Genomic DNA, 19254 nt, shown 5'->3' on the forward strand with positions numbered 1-19254 from the left:
ATGAAATAAAACTCACGACGTTTCGGAGGCAATACAAGCCTCCGTCTTCAGGTGGAACCGTCACAGCCACGACAGCCGTATCAAGCAAATGAGAGATCACAAGAGCCACCACTCCGCATATATAAAAAAAAACTGACTTCACAGACATGATGCATAGCATGACATCACCGAACACTATGTACAAACAATGCAAACAGCCTTGCTTGAGATCAACCCGCTTCAAGAGTCAAAACATTGTGCACATTTCAGAATTCAGACAGCTGCGGAACAATGCGACAACTGTAATGAATGGGGTTTTTAAAGTGTTGGGAATCATCAGCACGGTGTTATCCATCATTGTGCGTCAGGAGCTTCAGATGTGGCGGGCGACTCGGAAGATATTCGGGGAGAAATTAAGTCACGGTGAGAATAATGTCCTAATTTTAGCACTTTCTGCAAGACGACGAGACCACTCATCCGACAGAAAAGAAAAGTGCTTGCATGCTGGAAACAAAGCGGCGGGGGGGGGGGGGGGGTAATTTCGCCTAGGACATCTTAGGTGACGGAATCCCCGGTGGAGTTTTGACGAGCCAAAATACACCCGGCAAACAAAAGTGCTCGCTTTGATACGGATACGCGGCACTCTCTCCCTCCGGACAGGTTCTACTTTAAACAGAATGCTGCCCCCCCCCCCTACCCTGGCCAACTCGCAGTACTCACGCCACCCAGGCTGGGCACAGACACAGAGAGAGAGCCAAACTCTTTTACTCTCAAACGGAACCCCGTGCCTGAAAGCGTGCGTCAAGGCTCCCCCCCCCCTCACCAGCCCCCGATATGCGGACACGCACCGCGCTGTCGAAACCATTAATAACCTCTTCATTCATCAGTTTTGGAAACGAGAGTCCAAAGCCGGGAACACGTTTGTTTATTATTTGTTTAAATATTCTACTTGTTTTTTTTTATTTGGGATTCAGTTCTTCTGTCGCAATGAGAACAAAATAACACATCCGCATGCAATCACGGCCCAGGGCTTGGTTCTATTTTCTCACAACAAACAATCGGAAACAAACACGAACCAATGATATTGTTACTTAGACCGAGGCGTGTATAGATATCTGGCCGCGATGTGCCATGTTTTCCCGATTAGAAAGATGCTCCGGAAAGTGAAAACGCGCTCAAAACGTGTTCCCGGTGTCAATTAACATTATTAAAAACAAAAATTGAATCAGGTCACACACACACAGCTACAGGATTATAAGTAGTTCAAGTTCATTTATTAGGTATAGCCCTGTGAGCCATTCGGCACCCTCCCACCACCATAATACAGGTTTTATTTGATAACACAGGGGGTTGAACGTGCGTCTTATAATCCGGAGACATGGCGATCCCAGCAAAGCACATCGCAGTAGAAACGGAGCAGTTTTGTTCACTTTTATTTAACTTAATGCCGCAGTACACTTAAGCAACCATAAACCACAACCCACACACGTGACACAATGTATGCCGGTAAACGAAACATTCTTAACCCTCGGATCCAGACATCCCCTTCCCCTCTTTGCATCCAATCCAAACGGTTGGCTCCGGTTTGATCCTCCGAATGCAAACAGGAGTCGCTGTTCACCCCCCACAGGGAATCTGCCGTGAATAACTGAAAGCAAAATGTACACAGCCGCGGGTTTAAAGTGCTCCAAAATAAAAGAAAACATGACTGCGACTGGAAGTTACACGTGATAATCTGTGAATACTCTAGCGTATACCTACAAGCAACAATCTATTAGGCAGAGTTAATTGTACCAGCACCCAAAGCGCGATTTGACAAGAGGCGGGGTGGTTTGTCTAATAGTCGTCCCCACGTGCATGCGTGCCAAGTCCATGCGTATCAACCACACCGTGGGCTTTAGGCGAAGTTCGGTCAAACTTTGCCGACGCTTGACGTCGTTATTTCTGTGTGTACGTTCTTTTTTACTGGATGTATGCACCGATCACGTGACATGCTGGTCATCATCGCTTCTGCAACGCTTCACGTTGGCGCGGGGAGAGAAGAGAGGGACTGGCGCTACGAGATCTCGACCGATTGGAAGCCACCCACACACACACACAGGGCACGACGGTTCACACTGAACACGAGGGGCATGCTTCTTGCACGGAGCCCTGCGGGCGGGGAGATCAGAGCTCGGGACGCACGGCAAGGCGATCGTCCCGGCACGGGTGCTGTGCTCCAGGAACGAAAGTTGCACCTAAACCGCGCAGCACAGAACGTGACTGTCGCCTACCGCTGTCACCCCCACGTTTGTAGAAAAAGCTATGTACAGCCGTGGGGGGGGGGGGCTTTAATCAGTGGCCAAACGCTGCGCAATGCCCCTGGTGGTATCCGTGCGCGCCTGCTGTCCCGTCACGTAACTTTAACCCGGTCAGCGAGAAACATTGAACGTTGCGGTGCGAGCAGCTTTAGCGAATGTAGATGGGGACAGGACATGGCACTGCATTCGCCCTCGCCCCTTCTCCCCCGAACCCCATGTCGAGAAATGTGAAACGCCCAATAAAAGATGCGCCACGCACTCATTCAATGGACCCGAGCGGATAAACTTGCCTCGACCACGTGGGAGCGGTCGTGTTCCTGTAGAGGCGTTAGCGCGACGACGCCAACTAAAATGACAACACCTTTTGCACCCCCCCCCACCCCCCCGATCAATGGCATTTGCGAATGTTTTCCAGCAGCCGCGATCTTACATAACCTGACAATGGGGCGGACTGCCAAGCAACAGTACAGCGCAGAAACTATCTCAATTTAGAACCATTTGGAAATGCGGCTGTTACGCAATTCGACAAAAACCAGCGCCGCGCTTCCTAATAGAACACACACGCACCGAAAATCATGGGCCGCCGGGCTCGGCATCATTCATTACGATCGGGGACGATTCGCTGCTCCCTTTGGTAGCTGGTGTCCTTTAGCCATGACGTCGGCTTCAAACTCAACGTTAATTTGAGGGCCAATTATTATGGTTGGTTGGGGGGGGAATTGTGATTTAAAGTTGGACGAAACAGCCTTGAAAAGCAAAACCGATTCTAACACTCTCAGTAACTGATGAGACTCTCATCTGAGAGAACAGCACATGCAGGTTGGAAACGAACAAGAGGAATAAAGCCGAGACATGGAATGGGCAACTTATAGGCAGCTAAAAGTGCGATTGTGATGTTGGATCGGACCAAACGTCGTGCCTTGCGTGTCATGTGACATGCCCATAAATACCCCCGAGGCAATGATGACCACACTGCACTGAAGATAGCTAGCAAGGCGTTACACTGGTGCACAGAGAGGCTCTAAAATAATATGGCCACAATTTTGACTCGTTTCGAGTCGGTGGCCAAACACACAAGGCGAGGTGAAAGCCTGCACACAATATGGTCACGTCACATGGCATGCAAGGCATGGCAGGTCGACCGATCCAATGGCCACAATCGTGCCTTTCGCAGACTGCACGTCACATTTTCCGCGTGTCATTATCCTTGAGCGGAGTCCGAGAGACACGGGTCTCGGCATTTAACGGCTGCACGGCTCGCCCCGGCTAAGGTCGAGGGCTGCCGAGGTCCACGGGGAGGCGTGGGTGGAGACGTCTTAGGGTTTGAGGCGGCTGCACTAGACCGACCGACACGTGAGCGCCCATCATCGGCAAATGTGGTGCAGTGCTCACACTTGCGCCTCAGGGCAAAAATGATTCCATTCCCGAATTTGCCGCTTTCCTGTGTGGCATTTGTATGTTCTACCGCTCTTCTCCATGCGATTCCTCCCAAAGCTAAACACGCACACAAACACAATGTCATTGGTGTTGGCCACTCATCCCAATGTCGCGGGACCCTCCTGAAAGTCTTCGGACTCCGTGTGACCGCCACTGCTCATCCCCCACCCCCCTCCTCAAGAGTGGGAGAGGTGTCAGGCCACCCAGCATGTAAACCTCGCCCTGTGCCGCAATCCACATTATATTTCCACAATAAAGTTTTTTTTGGGGTAGCTCTAACTCAAACAACCTATGTTATGGATATTGGTCGTGAAAGCCATACTTATTTGTCTTTCTCCATTTTCATCCCAGTTGTGACATCGGCCACACGTCACACGAGACGAAGCGGTTATTATTTGAAAACGTCACCAAATAGTGCGACGACCCCCACCCCCGCCCACTTGAAGAGAGCGGCCGTTGAAGCGGACATCACGGAGCGACCACGAAAAGATCCCTTTCGAGCCACCGAGAGCGACGTCCATCAAACCGATATATTTTTTTAATTTTCAAGAGGTAGAATGGAGCCGAAACTTAACGCAAAACCAAATTTAATGCGAGGGGTATTTATGTGCAGTCGTTGGCCGTGGGCATCATCTCATTACGGACAGTCGCCTGCATTAGAATCCATCTCAGCGGTCCCAGCTCAGCGTTCTGATCTCCCTCGCCACCCGGCCATCGTCCCTCACCGTGGCCCTGGCATCGCCATAGCATGCGCACTGCCACATCTGGCGCTCTATCTGGCCGTGCCGTGAGTTGGGCACTGGTCGCCAGGCTCCGTAGAAAGCTCCGGCGCCTTCTGTTGCTCCCAGATGGCAAGAGCGCAAGTTTGTTCCTCCGCAACGGTGCGGCCCAATGTCTCGCTCATCCCGGCAATGCGTGCACGCCGGCGGCCCAAGTCACCCACAGTGCACTTGATCTCGTCACATCTTGGAAGCTAAGCGGGGTTTCAACTTGGATAGCGATTGGATGGGCGACCACCACGCTAGAAACCGGGCGTTGCAGGCCGCTACGGGGCTACGTTGTCAGAGGGCAGTGCACCAACATTCACTTTTGCACTGTACCATGCTCACAACGTACGTGCTTCTCGCCTTGTCAACCCTGCACTGACCAGGGTGAAGTGTGGTCAGTATAACCCCCATGACCCGCACGGCATTGGGAGGCCCTCATCCAGCAGTGGACTGACAACAGGGCTGCACATGCATGGGCGTATTCATAACTTAACGTGTTCAGCGTTATATCCTGCGCTGCAAAAGACTGCGATGCTGGGATTTTAAATGCGCACAAGGGGGCTATCGGTCCACTATGACGCTGAAAAGCGCCAGCTTATTTCAAAATTCAACTCCATGCACAAACTTTACCGCGAGCAAAGTGGAAAATGAGAAAGTTTTAACAGTAAAATGGGGAGGGGGGGGAAGCACAGATCACCATGAAGTTTTAAGTTTTTAAAACAGTTTGCAATAAACGAACGCTTTTAAAATACAGGAAGCAATTGAATAATATCTCGCGGTATCTTAAGTTTAAAGTAATATGCAACGATTTCAGAAAGAATGTCACTTTTAAAACCTTTACCTGTGCAAAGCATCATATTTTGGTAGGTTAATTTGCTTAACGGGCTCTTGCGGCTCGCGTTGTCGAATATGAGGCGCGTTCGTCGCGTACAATAAGCGGGTGATAGATGCGGTTCAAACGCCTTGACGGGACTAGAAAATCGGGCAACTTAAAAGCTACGAGTGAACAAAAAGAAAAAGGTCACTGCGAGGAAAACAAAACTCGACAGCGACTTAATACGAAGCAGATCGTAAATAAACTCGACTACGGAAGAAAAAAAACACAAACACAATTTAGCTATCGCTGGTGAAAGAATGCTACACGTTTTTTTTTTGTACCCAGCAACAACTGGAAGGTGGTAAAGGCAAACAAAGTTCTTGCACAGGTGCAGCCGATGTAGTTAGTGAACTTAAAACAACAAAAAAGCCTCTGGGCGCCTCTCAACTTCCCAGCATTTCTTTAAAATAAAAAAAATGTCCCCCCGCGCTTCAGAGAGCAACGCGGTTGATCCCGGGACGTTGAAAACGACCGTTGGAAACGAGACGCGGTCATCCCCCACAGGGCGGGCAGCACGCTGTCGTGGTAGTTATCGACGGCGCTGCTGGTGATATAGTAACGCCATTGCCGAAACGAGCCAAGGTGAGCAATTTGCAAACGGGAACGGTTTTTGAAAAGCCTCAGTTTACGGGTTTCCATCGTTTTAGTCACGGGAACACGATGACAACTTGGTGGCATCGAAACATCCTTTGATAAACCTTCATCGGGGAACTGCGTGGGTACAAGCGAGGGGAAAAGCATGGCTGCCCGTTTGGGCCAATTAAACGCGGCGCCAATCGCATTTCGGGCAGCATCACGACTCCCCGTTTCCAACGCGCACGGCTGGTTTGTAATGTACCAATTTACATTTCCCGTGTTGTAAAAATGTACTCGCGCTTGCAATTGTTGCTAATTCGCGCGTTTGCCACGTTGTACACGCGTTGCTATCACAGTGTCGGAGTTATTATCCAAAGTTCCCCAGTTGGATCATTGCAAATTTTGTGGGGGGGGGGAATCACTATGGCTGTAAGCCCTGCCGGTGTTCAGGCCTCCGTGGAGAGAGAGAATCTTGCCTAGGATCACAAACAAGTGGCCCCCCGTGTATCCACGGCTTGAGGATACAGAGTCCACGAAATGTCAACAAAAGGCTCCTGAAGAATCGGCCTGAATTGTCAGTCGTTTGCAGCGGGTGGCACCCTCGGAACAAGCAAACCCGCTGGGGCAGCCAAGTCAAGATGGCACTACCACTGCCAGTCTAAAAAATAAAAACATTATAATTAAATTACATAGCTGCCAACTTAGGAAAGTCAAAAGGGGAGCTAAGCATGCTCCAATTTTTTGCCGTCAAAAAAACAAGAGCATGCCATGATATTTCCCTAATTCCTTACAGCGCAGAAAACGGAGCAGGTGCTCGTCAGGAAGGGGAGCAAACGAGAGGTCATAATTAGCAGTGGTATGCACGCGCCAACCATGAGCTGCGTGATATCTTAGGCTTCATATTAACATCCGACATTACGACCGGACGCAATTCCAAGGTAATTGTCAGGTTTGCCATCCCGTTTCGCTTCAAAACAGAGCACGGTCAAAAATAAAAAAAAACTGGTAGGCGTGAACGGAGAAACGTACAACGGTCCATCAAATCAGAACATTGGCAGCTATGAAATTAAACAAAATGCGAGGTTCGGAGGAGGACAGTGTGCCGGGGGTGGGAGGGGGAAGTGGGGCAGGTTGGCGGGATGACGAGTGGGGTGGGGGAGAGGGATGGAGGGAAATAAAGAGGCGGCGATTAGTCGGGGTCGTGGCGAGAGTCGTAAGGACGCACACGGCGGCGAGGTCCGGGCGCGGCCGTGTTGAAAAGTCGTCGGCTGAGGATCGGATCGGCTCAGAAGCCGAAGGTCTCCTGCGAGGCGTAGACCATGTAGAGGAAGCCGTCGTCGTCGCGCTCCTGCTCGTACACCTCGCAGATGGGCGCCGCCACGCTCACCATGCTGCGCTGGTTCACCAGCAGAAAGAACGCCTGGTTGGGGTTCAGCTGCAGACGGCGCCTGCGACACAGAACGCGACGACGGGAGAACGATCGACGTTACAGAAGCAGCGGTGGCTTACGCGGCAAATTGTTCTCCTACCGATGATAAATCGTGAAATGCTGGAGGTGCGGCCCTCCGATAATTACTTGATCACGCCACTGCTGGTGGACAGGCCTCTACGACGGGGAGCTCAGGAAAACCCTCATGGTAGAGGGTAACTTGGCCTACTCTTCCACACTGGCCAGATGCCTTGGAAGAGTACCCACGCTGTACCCCACCCCGTGCGACCTACCGATCGACTAACCGTGGTGTACCCAATGATGTTAATGGGAGCACAGACAGAGTGGGGCGACGTAACAAACGTGCCCATTGTTTCTCAACTGCCGTGCCGGAAGATCGAACCGGTGACCTATGAAATGCAAGTCCAGTGGGCTCCACATTACACGAGGGCAGAATCTCCCCCTTACTAAGAGTGCCAAGTCGGGAAAACGTTTCCCCAACTCTGTTGAAACTTCAATTTGAAACACCCCCATTCCTGAATGCTCATGCGTAGCTGCGTTGTGTTCAATACGGCAATTATTGAGTCATTCACACATTTCATTTCACAATTATTACAGCTATGTGCAACGTCGTTTAAAAACATCAAAGAGGTGGGCGGGGTCGGGGGGGGACCTGCCCTTTTTGACCCCCCCTCACTATCCGCTCAGGTATGTCTCTGAATAAGCAGTAACATAACAACGAAGTGAACGATAACAACGACAGCATGCGCTAGATGGACGGAAGGGCTCAGAGGTCACAAGGCGACGGTGACTATCCACAACAGGGCTGGTGAATTTCCATAGCGGTTCTAAATGCCGCAGGTGCCACTGCATTTAGCCTTCTCGTTAGATGTGGACGCGCCCCCTTTGCATACAAAAGAGGTGGATTTCCCCTGGCTCCATACGGGTTCGCTTTGTGCGATTTGGCGCACATGCGGCTAGCCTATTTCTACCCTATATTCACTCGACTGCGGTTTGAATTCACTCGTGTGCAGCGATGCGGTTGGATGTGGGAGAACGCAGTGTGCGCTGTACGCGCTACTCGGCAGTTCAGTTTCAGTTTCATTTATTAGGATTTACCCTGTGAGCCATTCGGCTCTTGATTTGGGTTCAACCGCAACAAACAATAAAATTACAAGATACACCTAAAATTCATTGTACACAAATCTAAACATCACATACGTAAACAATTAAATCCTACAGAAAAAGCACAACCCGTCCATGCTGCGTACAAAAAGTGCAAAAAATTCCAGGCAACTGTCGCGTGCGGTTTCGCCTTGCGCGCACTTTTTTTGGAAAGCATCTACTACCGCATAAAGCGAGGGAACCCTGTAGTGTAATCAGATGAAGAAAAATAAGTGGTCAAAACGTGGGGCGCATTGTTATTCTTCTTACTAAACAGGCATGATTATCACTAAAAAGGCAAAACGCAGAGTAAACAGAGGCGCACCAACCACTACGGGCAAACCACCGAGTGCAGATTCATCTGAACTAGGGAAATTGGGCGAGTTTTAACACTTGCAGAATGTATGCGAATACTCTACGAACGCAAAACATATTACCCATTTAACAAGGCGACCACACACAAACCCGCTGCTGGTCAGCATGGTAAAGTATGGTGAAGTATGGTGAAGTATGGTGAAGTATGGTGAAGTATGGTCAAACGTCCATCGTGACTGACATGGGGAGGTGTTCATCCAGCAGTGGAGTGTTTCAGGGGCTCCAAGTAAAGCTTGTGTCTGACTCTGTATAACAGAGCATACTAGGACAACACCACTAGAGGGCAGAATTAGTTATTTTTACCGTTTTAGATTTCTGACAAAGGTATTCGAATCGGTCACGTAACATTCTAATGATGCACTAGATGAGTGGATCTTAACCTGGGGTGCACGCACGCACCCCCTGGGGGGACAGGATGCCCTTTCTGGGGGTAGTGAGACATAGCCAGATTTTTTTTTAGAAGGTAAATCATCGAAACATAAATTAAGCAAGGGCACGTAAGTACAACTTACTTTGTGTTCTTGGTTATTTCGGTAAAGTCACGTAGAAGGGAAACTATAAAATAATAAAAATACAAAACAATAAAATTATCACGACGTTTCGACTTCAAACACAAGCAATCATCATCAGGTGTGAAAAACACAGGAAGTAATTTTGAAAAAAGTGGCGGGTTTTCAGTTTTTGATAACGTTAAGAAAAAACCGCCACTTTTTTCAAATTTTCTTGCCGTGTTTTTCACACCTGATGGTGATTGTTTGTGTTGCAGTCGAAACGTCGTGAGAATTTTATTGTTTTATATTTTTATTATTTTATTGTTTCCCTTCTATGTGACTTTACCGAAAGAACCAAGAATAAGAATCCCTGCAGTCATGAAAGCTTTAAATCGAAATTTACAACTTACTTTGTTTCATCAAACCCTATGTATTGATTACCATTATGCATTTTTTACGATTGACAAGCCAAGGAGTGCAAGGCTGCAGTAAAGGTTATGAACCGCTGTTCTCGACGAGCAAAAACAACTTATACTTTAGTAGTGACATCTATTGCTTACAACTAAAATAACCCTAAAAGTACTCAAGCACTCCAAACTCGGAGATACAAAACATTATTAACTTTAAAAATGTTTAACCTAGGCATATACAAATTGGTATCTGGAGGTTTTAAAGGGTGCTGAATACAAATACTGTATTCTTTAACCATAAGTTTGAGACTAATGAAGAAAAAAAAAACCTATAATCCCACTGCTGGTTGACTCGTAAAACTTGAGTATAGTGACTCGCAAAACTGTTATGTATTTATTTCAAAATAGTGATAACTGAGAAAAACACATTATGAATGGATAGAAAGAGAAAAAAATCAACGTTAAGATGTGGACCAGCTTCTCAACGATGTGACATTTAAAAAAGAGAATGTATACAAAACTCTTTGGTTCTTTCGGTAAAGTCACGTAGGTGAAAAAATATAATAAAAATATATATAAAATACAAAAAAATAGAAATAACAATTTTTTTTTACAATTTTAGATTTTAGTGTATTCTTATTTTAGTGTTTTATTTATATTGTATTTATTTTTATTATATTTTTTCATCTACGTGACTTTATCGAAAGAACCAAAAAGTATGGATCCTTGCAGTCACGAAAACTTAAAATCTAGAATGTATACAAAACAACAAGAAACCCTGCAAAGATGTCACGTAAAACTGCCTAAATTAAGCAAGAAAAACTCTTAAAGCTCGTGTGATTATTCAAAGAGGGAAATAAAAGTCAACACATGACACACATTACTTAAAAAATTGCGAGCAATTAATCAACTGCTGGATAAAGATCTCCACACATCATATCAGCCATGGGGGTTGTTTGACCATATTTCACCACCCCCCTGCTCAGTGCAGGTCAGTGAAGAGACAGTTGGCAACACGTCGAACATAGATCCCTGGGGTTATCGCGCAGTCCACCCACCCACCCGTACCTTACGCCCACAGGCAACACGCACGGCGATCAATTAAACACTCGCGGAAGTGGAAATAGAATGAAAAGGCGAGCCACACAGGATGGACACCCGTTCACGACGAGACCCCCCCTCCCTCCAACCATGGCGAGCACTATTCTTAGGTTTTTTCGGTAAAGTCACGTAGGTAAAAACATTAAAATTAATAAAAGTAAAATAAAATAAAAGTGTGCTGTACTTGGCCCTTCCCCCCTCTCCAACCATTATATAAACGGAGTGGTAGCTCCTGCAATCTCTCATTTACTTGATAAAGCTGTCGTGGCTGTGACGGTTCCACCTGAAGACGGAAGCTTGTGTTGCCTCCGAAACGTCGTGATTTTTATTTTATTTTACTTTTATTAATTTTAATATTTTTACCTACGTGACTTTACCGAAAAAACCTAAGAATATGAATCCTTGCAGTCACGAAAGCTTCAAATCTAGAATCATGGCTAGCACTGTCAAGCCGAGAGGGTCTGGGTGTGTCCTGCACTACGGCAGGTGGTAACCATCACGGACTGAACCGTAATCCTTTCCTAAACCACCGGCATGCGCAGGCTGGGGGTAGAGAGTACGCCCTGAGCCACAGCCGAGTGCAAATCACTACCAACACCTCTATGTGTCATGCGTCCAATTTAGTTTTTACCGCTTTCCATCAGTTGCTGGAAGCTTTCATGTCTGTATATAATGATGGGTGGGGGAGGGGACTAGGATAATTTTCGTAATGATTGAATTCTAATAATTAAATGTAAATTTGAACCTAGTGACAAAGACCAACGCTAAAAGGATTTTGCCTTGCTGGCCCTAGGTGCTGTAGAGATGATCGTCGCATGGCAATCAAACTAAATGTGCAATTCTCACGGTGGAAACTATTGCCAACTTCTGTGAAGACCAAGATGAACGACTGTGGTTGTGCAGTCATCGGGGCCGATAACATCGGCTCAATGCAAGTGAGAACTTGTTCCAATCACTGCGGGTTGGCTGCCCGGGTTCAAACCCAGATCTCGGCGGTGCTGGCTCACTGGTCTACTTTTGTTTTTAATTTCACTTTTTTGTTTTTTTTTTACAGTTGCCCAAGCATAGACACGACAGTTGAAAAAAAACCTGCAGCTTGGCTCTATTGGAGAGATCAACGACAGAACTGATACGAAGCAAGATTTTGTATCATGCGGTGTCAAAGTTAACGAGCCGAATTCCAAACAAATATGTCGCTGGTAATGAACGGATGGTTAGTTCAAATGCAAATGCTGAAATAAGAATGTGTTTTTCCAATTGTTTCGCTCCACTGCTGCGAGAAAGCATGCCTACCATGCCGTGTTACTCTCGATGATTTGTTTGATCAAACTTCGCCAAACTGGTCGGTGTGAGTTGGTAAAGTGGGTGCCGAGAACCAGTCTCATATCTCTCGCCATTCATGTTAAACTCAAGTTCATTTTTATTTTATTTTACCAGGTAAGGTCCACTGAGCTGTGTAACTCGTTTTCAGAAGTGACCTGGCCAACAATGATAGCTGAACGAAGTGGTCTATTACACAAACATTGATAGCAGCCAAATACTCTAAATGTGTGTTGATTCTAAATGTGGAGGGGGAAACTGGAGGACCCGGAGAAAAATCCAGAGGACCACGGGGGAGAGATACGTGCAAACTCCAAATAGATAGGCACCGGGGTCGGGATCGAACCCACAACCGCCTGTATACCAGGCGAGGGAGTGAACATCTCGTCACCGCGGCGCCAAGTACCAAGCGTAGAGCTCACAACACACCACACAAACATTACGAAAAGTCAATTACATTATGAACAATCGTTGAAAGTATGAAAAGTATTACGATGTATATTTCACATGTTGACACTTTCATTTATGCCGAGTGCAAAACAGCATGAGGACTCCATAGCTGTACAAACAAATCTGATGGCATGAATTCTGGGAAACAAACATCGTGCAATTGGCACCGTTGCGTAATATTTTAAGCTTCTTGGCCGGAACAGAATGTCCACGTAGTAATCAACCCGTCCTCTCGAACACACCTTGAGAAAAATGACTTTCAACACAACACTTCTTTGAGAGGGCAGCATTGAGAGTGGATAAGCATCCGCGTTTAGCAACACATTTTATAAATAGCCACAGCCCCGGCAGCCGTGCGAGTTAAGAGGGGGGGGGGGGGGGGGGAAATCGCCGTCGAAGCACCAACAAGTTAAAATTTTACCCAATTACGAGCGCCGAAATGTTTTTCTCCCCAAAATTTCGGAGGACAAAAAAATACACAAACAAACAACGGGCCAGACTTGTGTGCGCTAAAGCGTTGCCGAGACCACAAAAGGACATCATTCATCAGCGGCGGCGAGAAGCGAGAAGCTGGGAGACTGGAGTGCTGTCAACATTCGCGAAACATAAAACATGCGGTATAATTAGAAAGGGATCTCACGTGTGCCATCGCCGTACAAGCCGCTCTTGTTCCCGCGCATGCCCTGTCCGATGCGTGATTACGGTTGGGTTCTTAGGGGCCCCCAGGTTTGTAATTGACCTTTACCGGGGGAACTTGGTACTAAATGATTGACCAGCGTCGCAAAGTATGGTCAAACGAGGCATCTATACCCCTCACGCAGAGGCCGAATCAAGTACCAATTTCTTAAAAGTTATATCGGAACAAGCAAATGCACGTGTGCTCTGAATGGAAGCTTGAGCAATTTCTCTTTTCCATTTTAATGCTTTTTTTCTCTCCCTTAGATGGGATAAAAAGGCAAAAAAACTCCCTTTTCACAAGAGTAGGACGAACTGCTGCTGACAACACCCCTCACCCGACCCCAGCGGATGACTAATGCACATTAGGAGTGCGGCTGCCACACTATCATGAATAGCCTCTTAAGATACGGACAAAAATGTTCAATACTGCAGTCGCATAATACACACATTGTTCTTTCGATTACAGCACTGCAAAATGAAAATGACAAAGTAAAAATGAGAACTCATAGAAACCTAGGCATTACAATTTCTATCAAACTCAAATAATAATCCAGGGATGGCGCAGCCTTGCCGCTGTAATTGGCTCACTGCGCTTTGAACCCGGCAAGGCGAGTTTGAATACTACCCAAGGCTAACGTCGGTGGTGAGTGAATCCTGAACTGGTCTGAGCCCCCAGCTTATCCCACCCACAATAACTCGTGTCGAGTCAAACACCCCCCCCCCCCCACCGTGACGACACAGCGTGGGGTGGCCTTCATCCAGCAGTGGCTTGACAAAGGGCTGTATGTTCAGCACCATTACATTAATATATTCTCACTTCACATTTAAACGTTGCCCACATCAGTGGCTGATAACTTTGTGACCCGTGGTGTATGCTATCAGCCCGTAGGAGCCGGTAGGAGTACCGACCGACACACAATGAGCCACCCTTTACCGTATAATCTTGACAAGCTCGCTCATGTTGACATGGTCCGGCACCAGAAACTTGGTTTTGTCCAGCATTGGCAGCTGCTTCTCTCCGCGGTATCGCTCAATGATAACCTGCGTTCACAAACATCGTTATCATCATCAGCAACCTCGAATCCAGCTCTCTGCTTTCAACTGGGTCAGTTGATAAATAACATCCCTCCATGCATTCCTGTGTTATGTCTGTCTCAATCATTCTCCAGTACTGTTTCTCTCTCTTTCCAACACCTCTGGAACACAACTGTTCCCCCTACTTCTCCCTTGATTTGCCTCAAAAATATTCTTTTGTCGGCGTGTAACTTAAAGCAACGGCTTGGGAGTCGTTCGCGAGCAATTGCATTTTATTTCGATCGCGACAGCTTGCTGACAAGCGCGGCGAGTTTACTCCGAGCACCGGCGGTCGGAGGGGAATGAGGTGAGGGGGGTTCGTGCGAAGAGAAGGGGGTGAGAGCGGGGAGGGGGGTGAGCAGAGATAGATGAGGCGGGTGAGCAGGTCGGGTTAGTTGCGTCTGCTCTCGGTACAACGCTGACAACGTCGCACGACAGCCAAGGCCACGTGTAAGCTCGCCCGGGGGCTAAAATAACCACGGCTCACGAGGGGGCAACACACAACACCTGTTGTGGGTACACCGTGATGTTCAACATGTGGCCAGCGTCTCAACAAACCACAACTCTTTGAGAGCACATGCACTGTATATTTTAAGATGCCCAGCTGCCATAACGCATGTACACATCGATTGCCCACCAAATGTATAGTGGATTGCCAAGTCTACTGATGGGCAGATAGCTGGCTTATAATGGCGCATCGATTACCGAGGGGTAACGATTCTAAAGTTCATGATACATACGTTGAAATGTTTGGGCATCATTTGTTAACATTTTATCACATTTTGTAGTTTTCTCCATAATACTTGCCTGATGTTTTTATTTTAATTTCCAGAACTTTATATTTGTATGTTGAACTTCTTTCGCACCGTACGTAGCCAACCGTGCCAATCGGAGGTGCGGGTAATACATTTATTATAAATTACATTATTATTAATACGTTCAGCCGAGATTTGTTCAATTTTAAATGTTCATAAAATACGCGTACTTAATATCACTTAACAAGACCTAGGCCGCCGTTGGGAAACATAAGCATTGGGAGTATTTCATACACTGGTTAAATAAAGGATACAGACTGAAGCACTCAGTCTTGCCTTCTGTTAGCAGGCTGGTTATTATTTCACTGCTCCCCACTCAATGACTCAAGTGATCGATTACTTGAACAATAAAAAAAAACAGCCTACGTCTTGACCCCCCACTACCTTTGCAAGCAAATACATCCTTAAAGCCTCATTTGCATATGTTTTGTATTTTCCTGTTTTATCCAGACCACCCCTCTACCCACCATTACCCTGGATGAGTTGACTATTTATAGTCCATAACCATAGATGGTATTTTGGGAAGTCAGCGGCATTTTGGCTAGTCATCTAACAAAGACGGCGCTTTAAAACGCGCTTTTGCGGCCTTCTGGAACGCTCTTCCTTCCGATGTTAGGAAGCTACTGGAGCTACATGGACATTTAAATCATCTCGATGGAAAACTCATTTCTTTAAAACTGCTTTGTGTTTTAGTTTGTCGTCCTTCTCCCGCACCTCCGATTAGCACGGATGTCCACGTAACATGCATGTTGTATACAGTGGCCTTGTCTTAACCACAAATTCCTGAAGGTTCATTGTATTTTACTGCTAGAGTTATACTCGGCAATTCACAATCTGTAACAAAGCCAACGCATTCAAAAGGTCCCAGTTGGGTACAATGGGTCAAAGTGCAAAACAAGTCTACCGGAACATAGCACATGGCTTCCAAAAAAATCTGCTCTTCACTCCTCCCAGCAGTCAATATATTCAAATACTCCTAATTTTCACCGAGTTGTAAATTGAGCCGCATTTACAAATCGACAAAACAAAATCAACTTGACAATTCGCCCCCATTGTTGGCTATAAAGACAAAGGTACACACCGTAAAAAAAACGTTTCAACTGACCAAAATCTTAATCGGAAACAGATATGTTTTACTGCTCACACTTACTTAGTAAGACTGCCACTGTTCAGATCCAGGTTCAAGACCTCTCTTCCCTTATCCTCGTCTGCCTACTATTAGTGACCGCTCGTGTTTTTCTATAAAATAACTTTCTGTACAGCGTTTTAATTGAGACAGCATTTAGACGCTACATACATCCACTGTGCATTGTATAATCAGCTAAATCTGGGGCGTAAGGGTTTTGAGTTTTAAATCTCCTGGCTTAATTTGAACGAGGACACCTCGAGCGCGAACGCTTGTTGCGTTGAGTGCCGCCACCGCCGCACTTGCCGGGATTTTGTTGGGGTGCTGAGAGCGGATCAGCTCCACGTCCTTCACCCTCTCGGCTGCTCGGGAAGAGAAACACGGAGAGGGGGCAGGGGGGGGGAGCAAGAAGCACACACAGGAAAGGGCGAGCGATAAATGACTCTCGTTAGTACGAAGACCTAAACGAAAAAGGGCACCCGTACGAGAGAGAGACTGTTGCACTTAGCGCGTGAACGAATTTAATCCCCGACAGATTACAGTGGGCTGGCCTTCAACATCTGTGCTCGCTTGTTATGCAATTATGCCTCCTAGATTTAGAACAATGCCTTTTCCTGGCTGCAGTATCTGCAGCAGCAGCAGCAACATTAAACATCTGTCGTGAAAAAAAAGTCTAATTAAGTTAAGAGCCTCCCCTGGCGAATGGGGTGGGAGCTCGTCTCTACCCCTAAACTCTTGAGGCTTATGGTGGAAATTCCACATTATCATGGCCGCGGCCAGTGTCTGTCCGAGTAAACGCCGACTTGTTGAACAGTGGACTTATTTGACTGACCCTGTAAGGATGGGTAGGCCGAGTGAAATCTACTCCGGGTGGGGGGGGGGGAGTAACTTTAGACACAAGCGATAACACGGGTAAGCATATACACACTTGGCGAATACAAAGGAACTCGTGCTTAGAGGCCATCGTTTCGGTTCGAACCGCGTCGCTCTCGACAAGCCATAACAATAACAGCGGGATGACGTCATTACATTTTTTTTTAAACCCATCACCAGCGGGATGTATCTCACGTTCGATCTGCGCATTTGCTAAAACCTCGACTCTGTCGACTACTTTACCGTCGCCGATGTGAAACGTCTCGACACAACCCACACCACCATCACAATCGTAGTCGTCATGTTGGCGGGGGGGGGGTCAGTATAATTTAACACACGATCCGGTTAGCGCCCGACGGTAAATTGTCATGGGAAGCCAACAGCAGCAGCAGCAGCAGCTGTTGTTGTTGTTTATGGCGACCAGCCGGTAATGTGCCATCGGAACGCGACATTTCCATCGCCACTGGCTTTTACACAGCCCACCCACCGTATCATCATCAACAACAACAACCGTGTTTACAACTATGTTTACAACCATGTTACACAACAACTGCCCGACCATACTGCTCGTGGCTCGGCTTCACGACATCAACTTTATTGTCGCCCCTCGTCTACTGCTGTATGAAGGTCACTCCACGACTATCAAAGTAACTGTGTATCCACTACTGGATAGAAGCCAGCAATTGTCATAATCTACACACTTCGGGGTTAAGCCTCCCACGCCATCGCTCGCTTTTTTCGACTTTAGGAAATCTTTAAAGTCTAAAGCGATGTCGCCAAGATTGAATACGCCTCTCTCCTGCAAATGAAATACGACTTCGATCTTTGCCGCTGCTGTTGATGGGGGGGGGGGGTGGAAATTCGTCGAACAGTGGATAGACCATGGCGAACATGATCTTCCATCCACAGCAGTGTGTACACAAAGGCCGAGAGGATGACACACAAAGGCCGAGAAGACGACGTTATATAGCCTCTGTCAAGTAGTGGCGGACACGACTAGGAAGGCTGACGATGATCGGCGAGACGACTACGTTTGTGAGATGACGACAACGACCGTCGGTGCTTGACGGTGTTGGCCTCTTGTCAAACGGTGCCAATAATGACCGACGTCAAATAAACATCGCGAAGCCCAACCACGAGGCGAGAACGTCCGATGAAAACGGACGGTGATCATCATCATCATCGTCAAGATGCAGCGGATCACACCGACGATGTTTTGGAGCTTGACAATCGCCACCGTGAACGCTGTTCCGAATCAAAAGCCCACCCACCCCCGTAACGATGACCACACAAAGCGGCTGCCATTTCTCCCCCACCATCATCATCATCGCCTCCCCACCCCTCCTCACCTCAGCCAACACCGCGGTTTTAAACTTCGCCAGTTATTGTTCTTAATTTACTTCACAACAACAACAACAACAACAAAACCCGACTGACGCCTCGAACACATATCCGTTACGTTTAAAACAAACACACGCAAACAACACGAGTGGCTATTACAATAGACGCGAGATTTAAATCGCTGCGAGAGAGAGAGAGAGGGCCTATCGCCGAGGCCCTGCGAAACAAAAAGCCTCGAGGTCGCCCGCCGCGGCCGCCGCCTTCGCTCACTGAAACTCCGCCGCTGCTTGAAGGACTTCTCCGACGGCATCGCTCCCTCGGGGCCTCCTCGCGGCTTCTACTCGTCCCCCTTTTGTTTACGACAATAACTTTGAAGAAGTCGCTCGGGAAACTACAAAAGCGGACAATAAACGAGTGGAAAGCCAAAGGGCTGTATAGATATATATTTTTAAAAACTACACGCGCAATGTGCAACTAAAAAATTAAGAAAATTGAGGCGACACGACGGAGACGCGGAGCAGCAGCAACAACAACAGAAGCCTCTGGCTCGTACGGGCAGATTGTAAACACTGGCGCGTCATGCCCTCCTGACGTCACCACGCGCGGCTACGCGGTGACGTACGGTTGACGTCAATGCACGCGGCTACGTGGTGACGTCACCACGCGCGGTT

General features: G+C 47.4%; 1 protein-coding gene across 1 annotated transcript; it reads right to left on the reverse strand.

Annotated features, from left to right (window-relative positions):
* Nucleotides 1-1396: 1396 nt before the first annotated feature.
* On the reverse strand, nt 1397-19155 carry LOC133355851 (microtubule-associated proteins 1A/1B light chain 3B). The gene is made up of 4 exons (XM_061573257.1): nt 18854-19155; nt 16676-16731; nt 14289-14395; nt 1397-7384 (listed from the first exon to the last, which is right to left on the reverse strand). Exons 1-4 carry the CDS (start codon nt 18891-18893, stop codon nt 7222-7224), a joined length of 366 nt encoding a protein of 121 aa, XP_061429241.1. The 5' UTR covers nt 18894-19155; the 3' UTR covers nt 1397-7221.
* Nucleotides 19156-19254: the final 99 nt, after the last annotated feature.

This window comes from Lethenteron reissneri, chromosome 52, assembly GCF_015708825.2.
Source record: "Lethenteron reissneri isolate LAM-NWPU_2019-01 chromosome 52, ASM1570882v1, whole genome shotgun sequence".
Taxonomy (NCBI): domain Eukaryota; kingdom Metazoa; phylum Chordata; class Hyperoartia; order Petromyzontiformes; family Petromyzontidae; genus Lethenteron; species Lethenteron reissneri.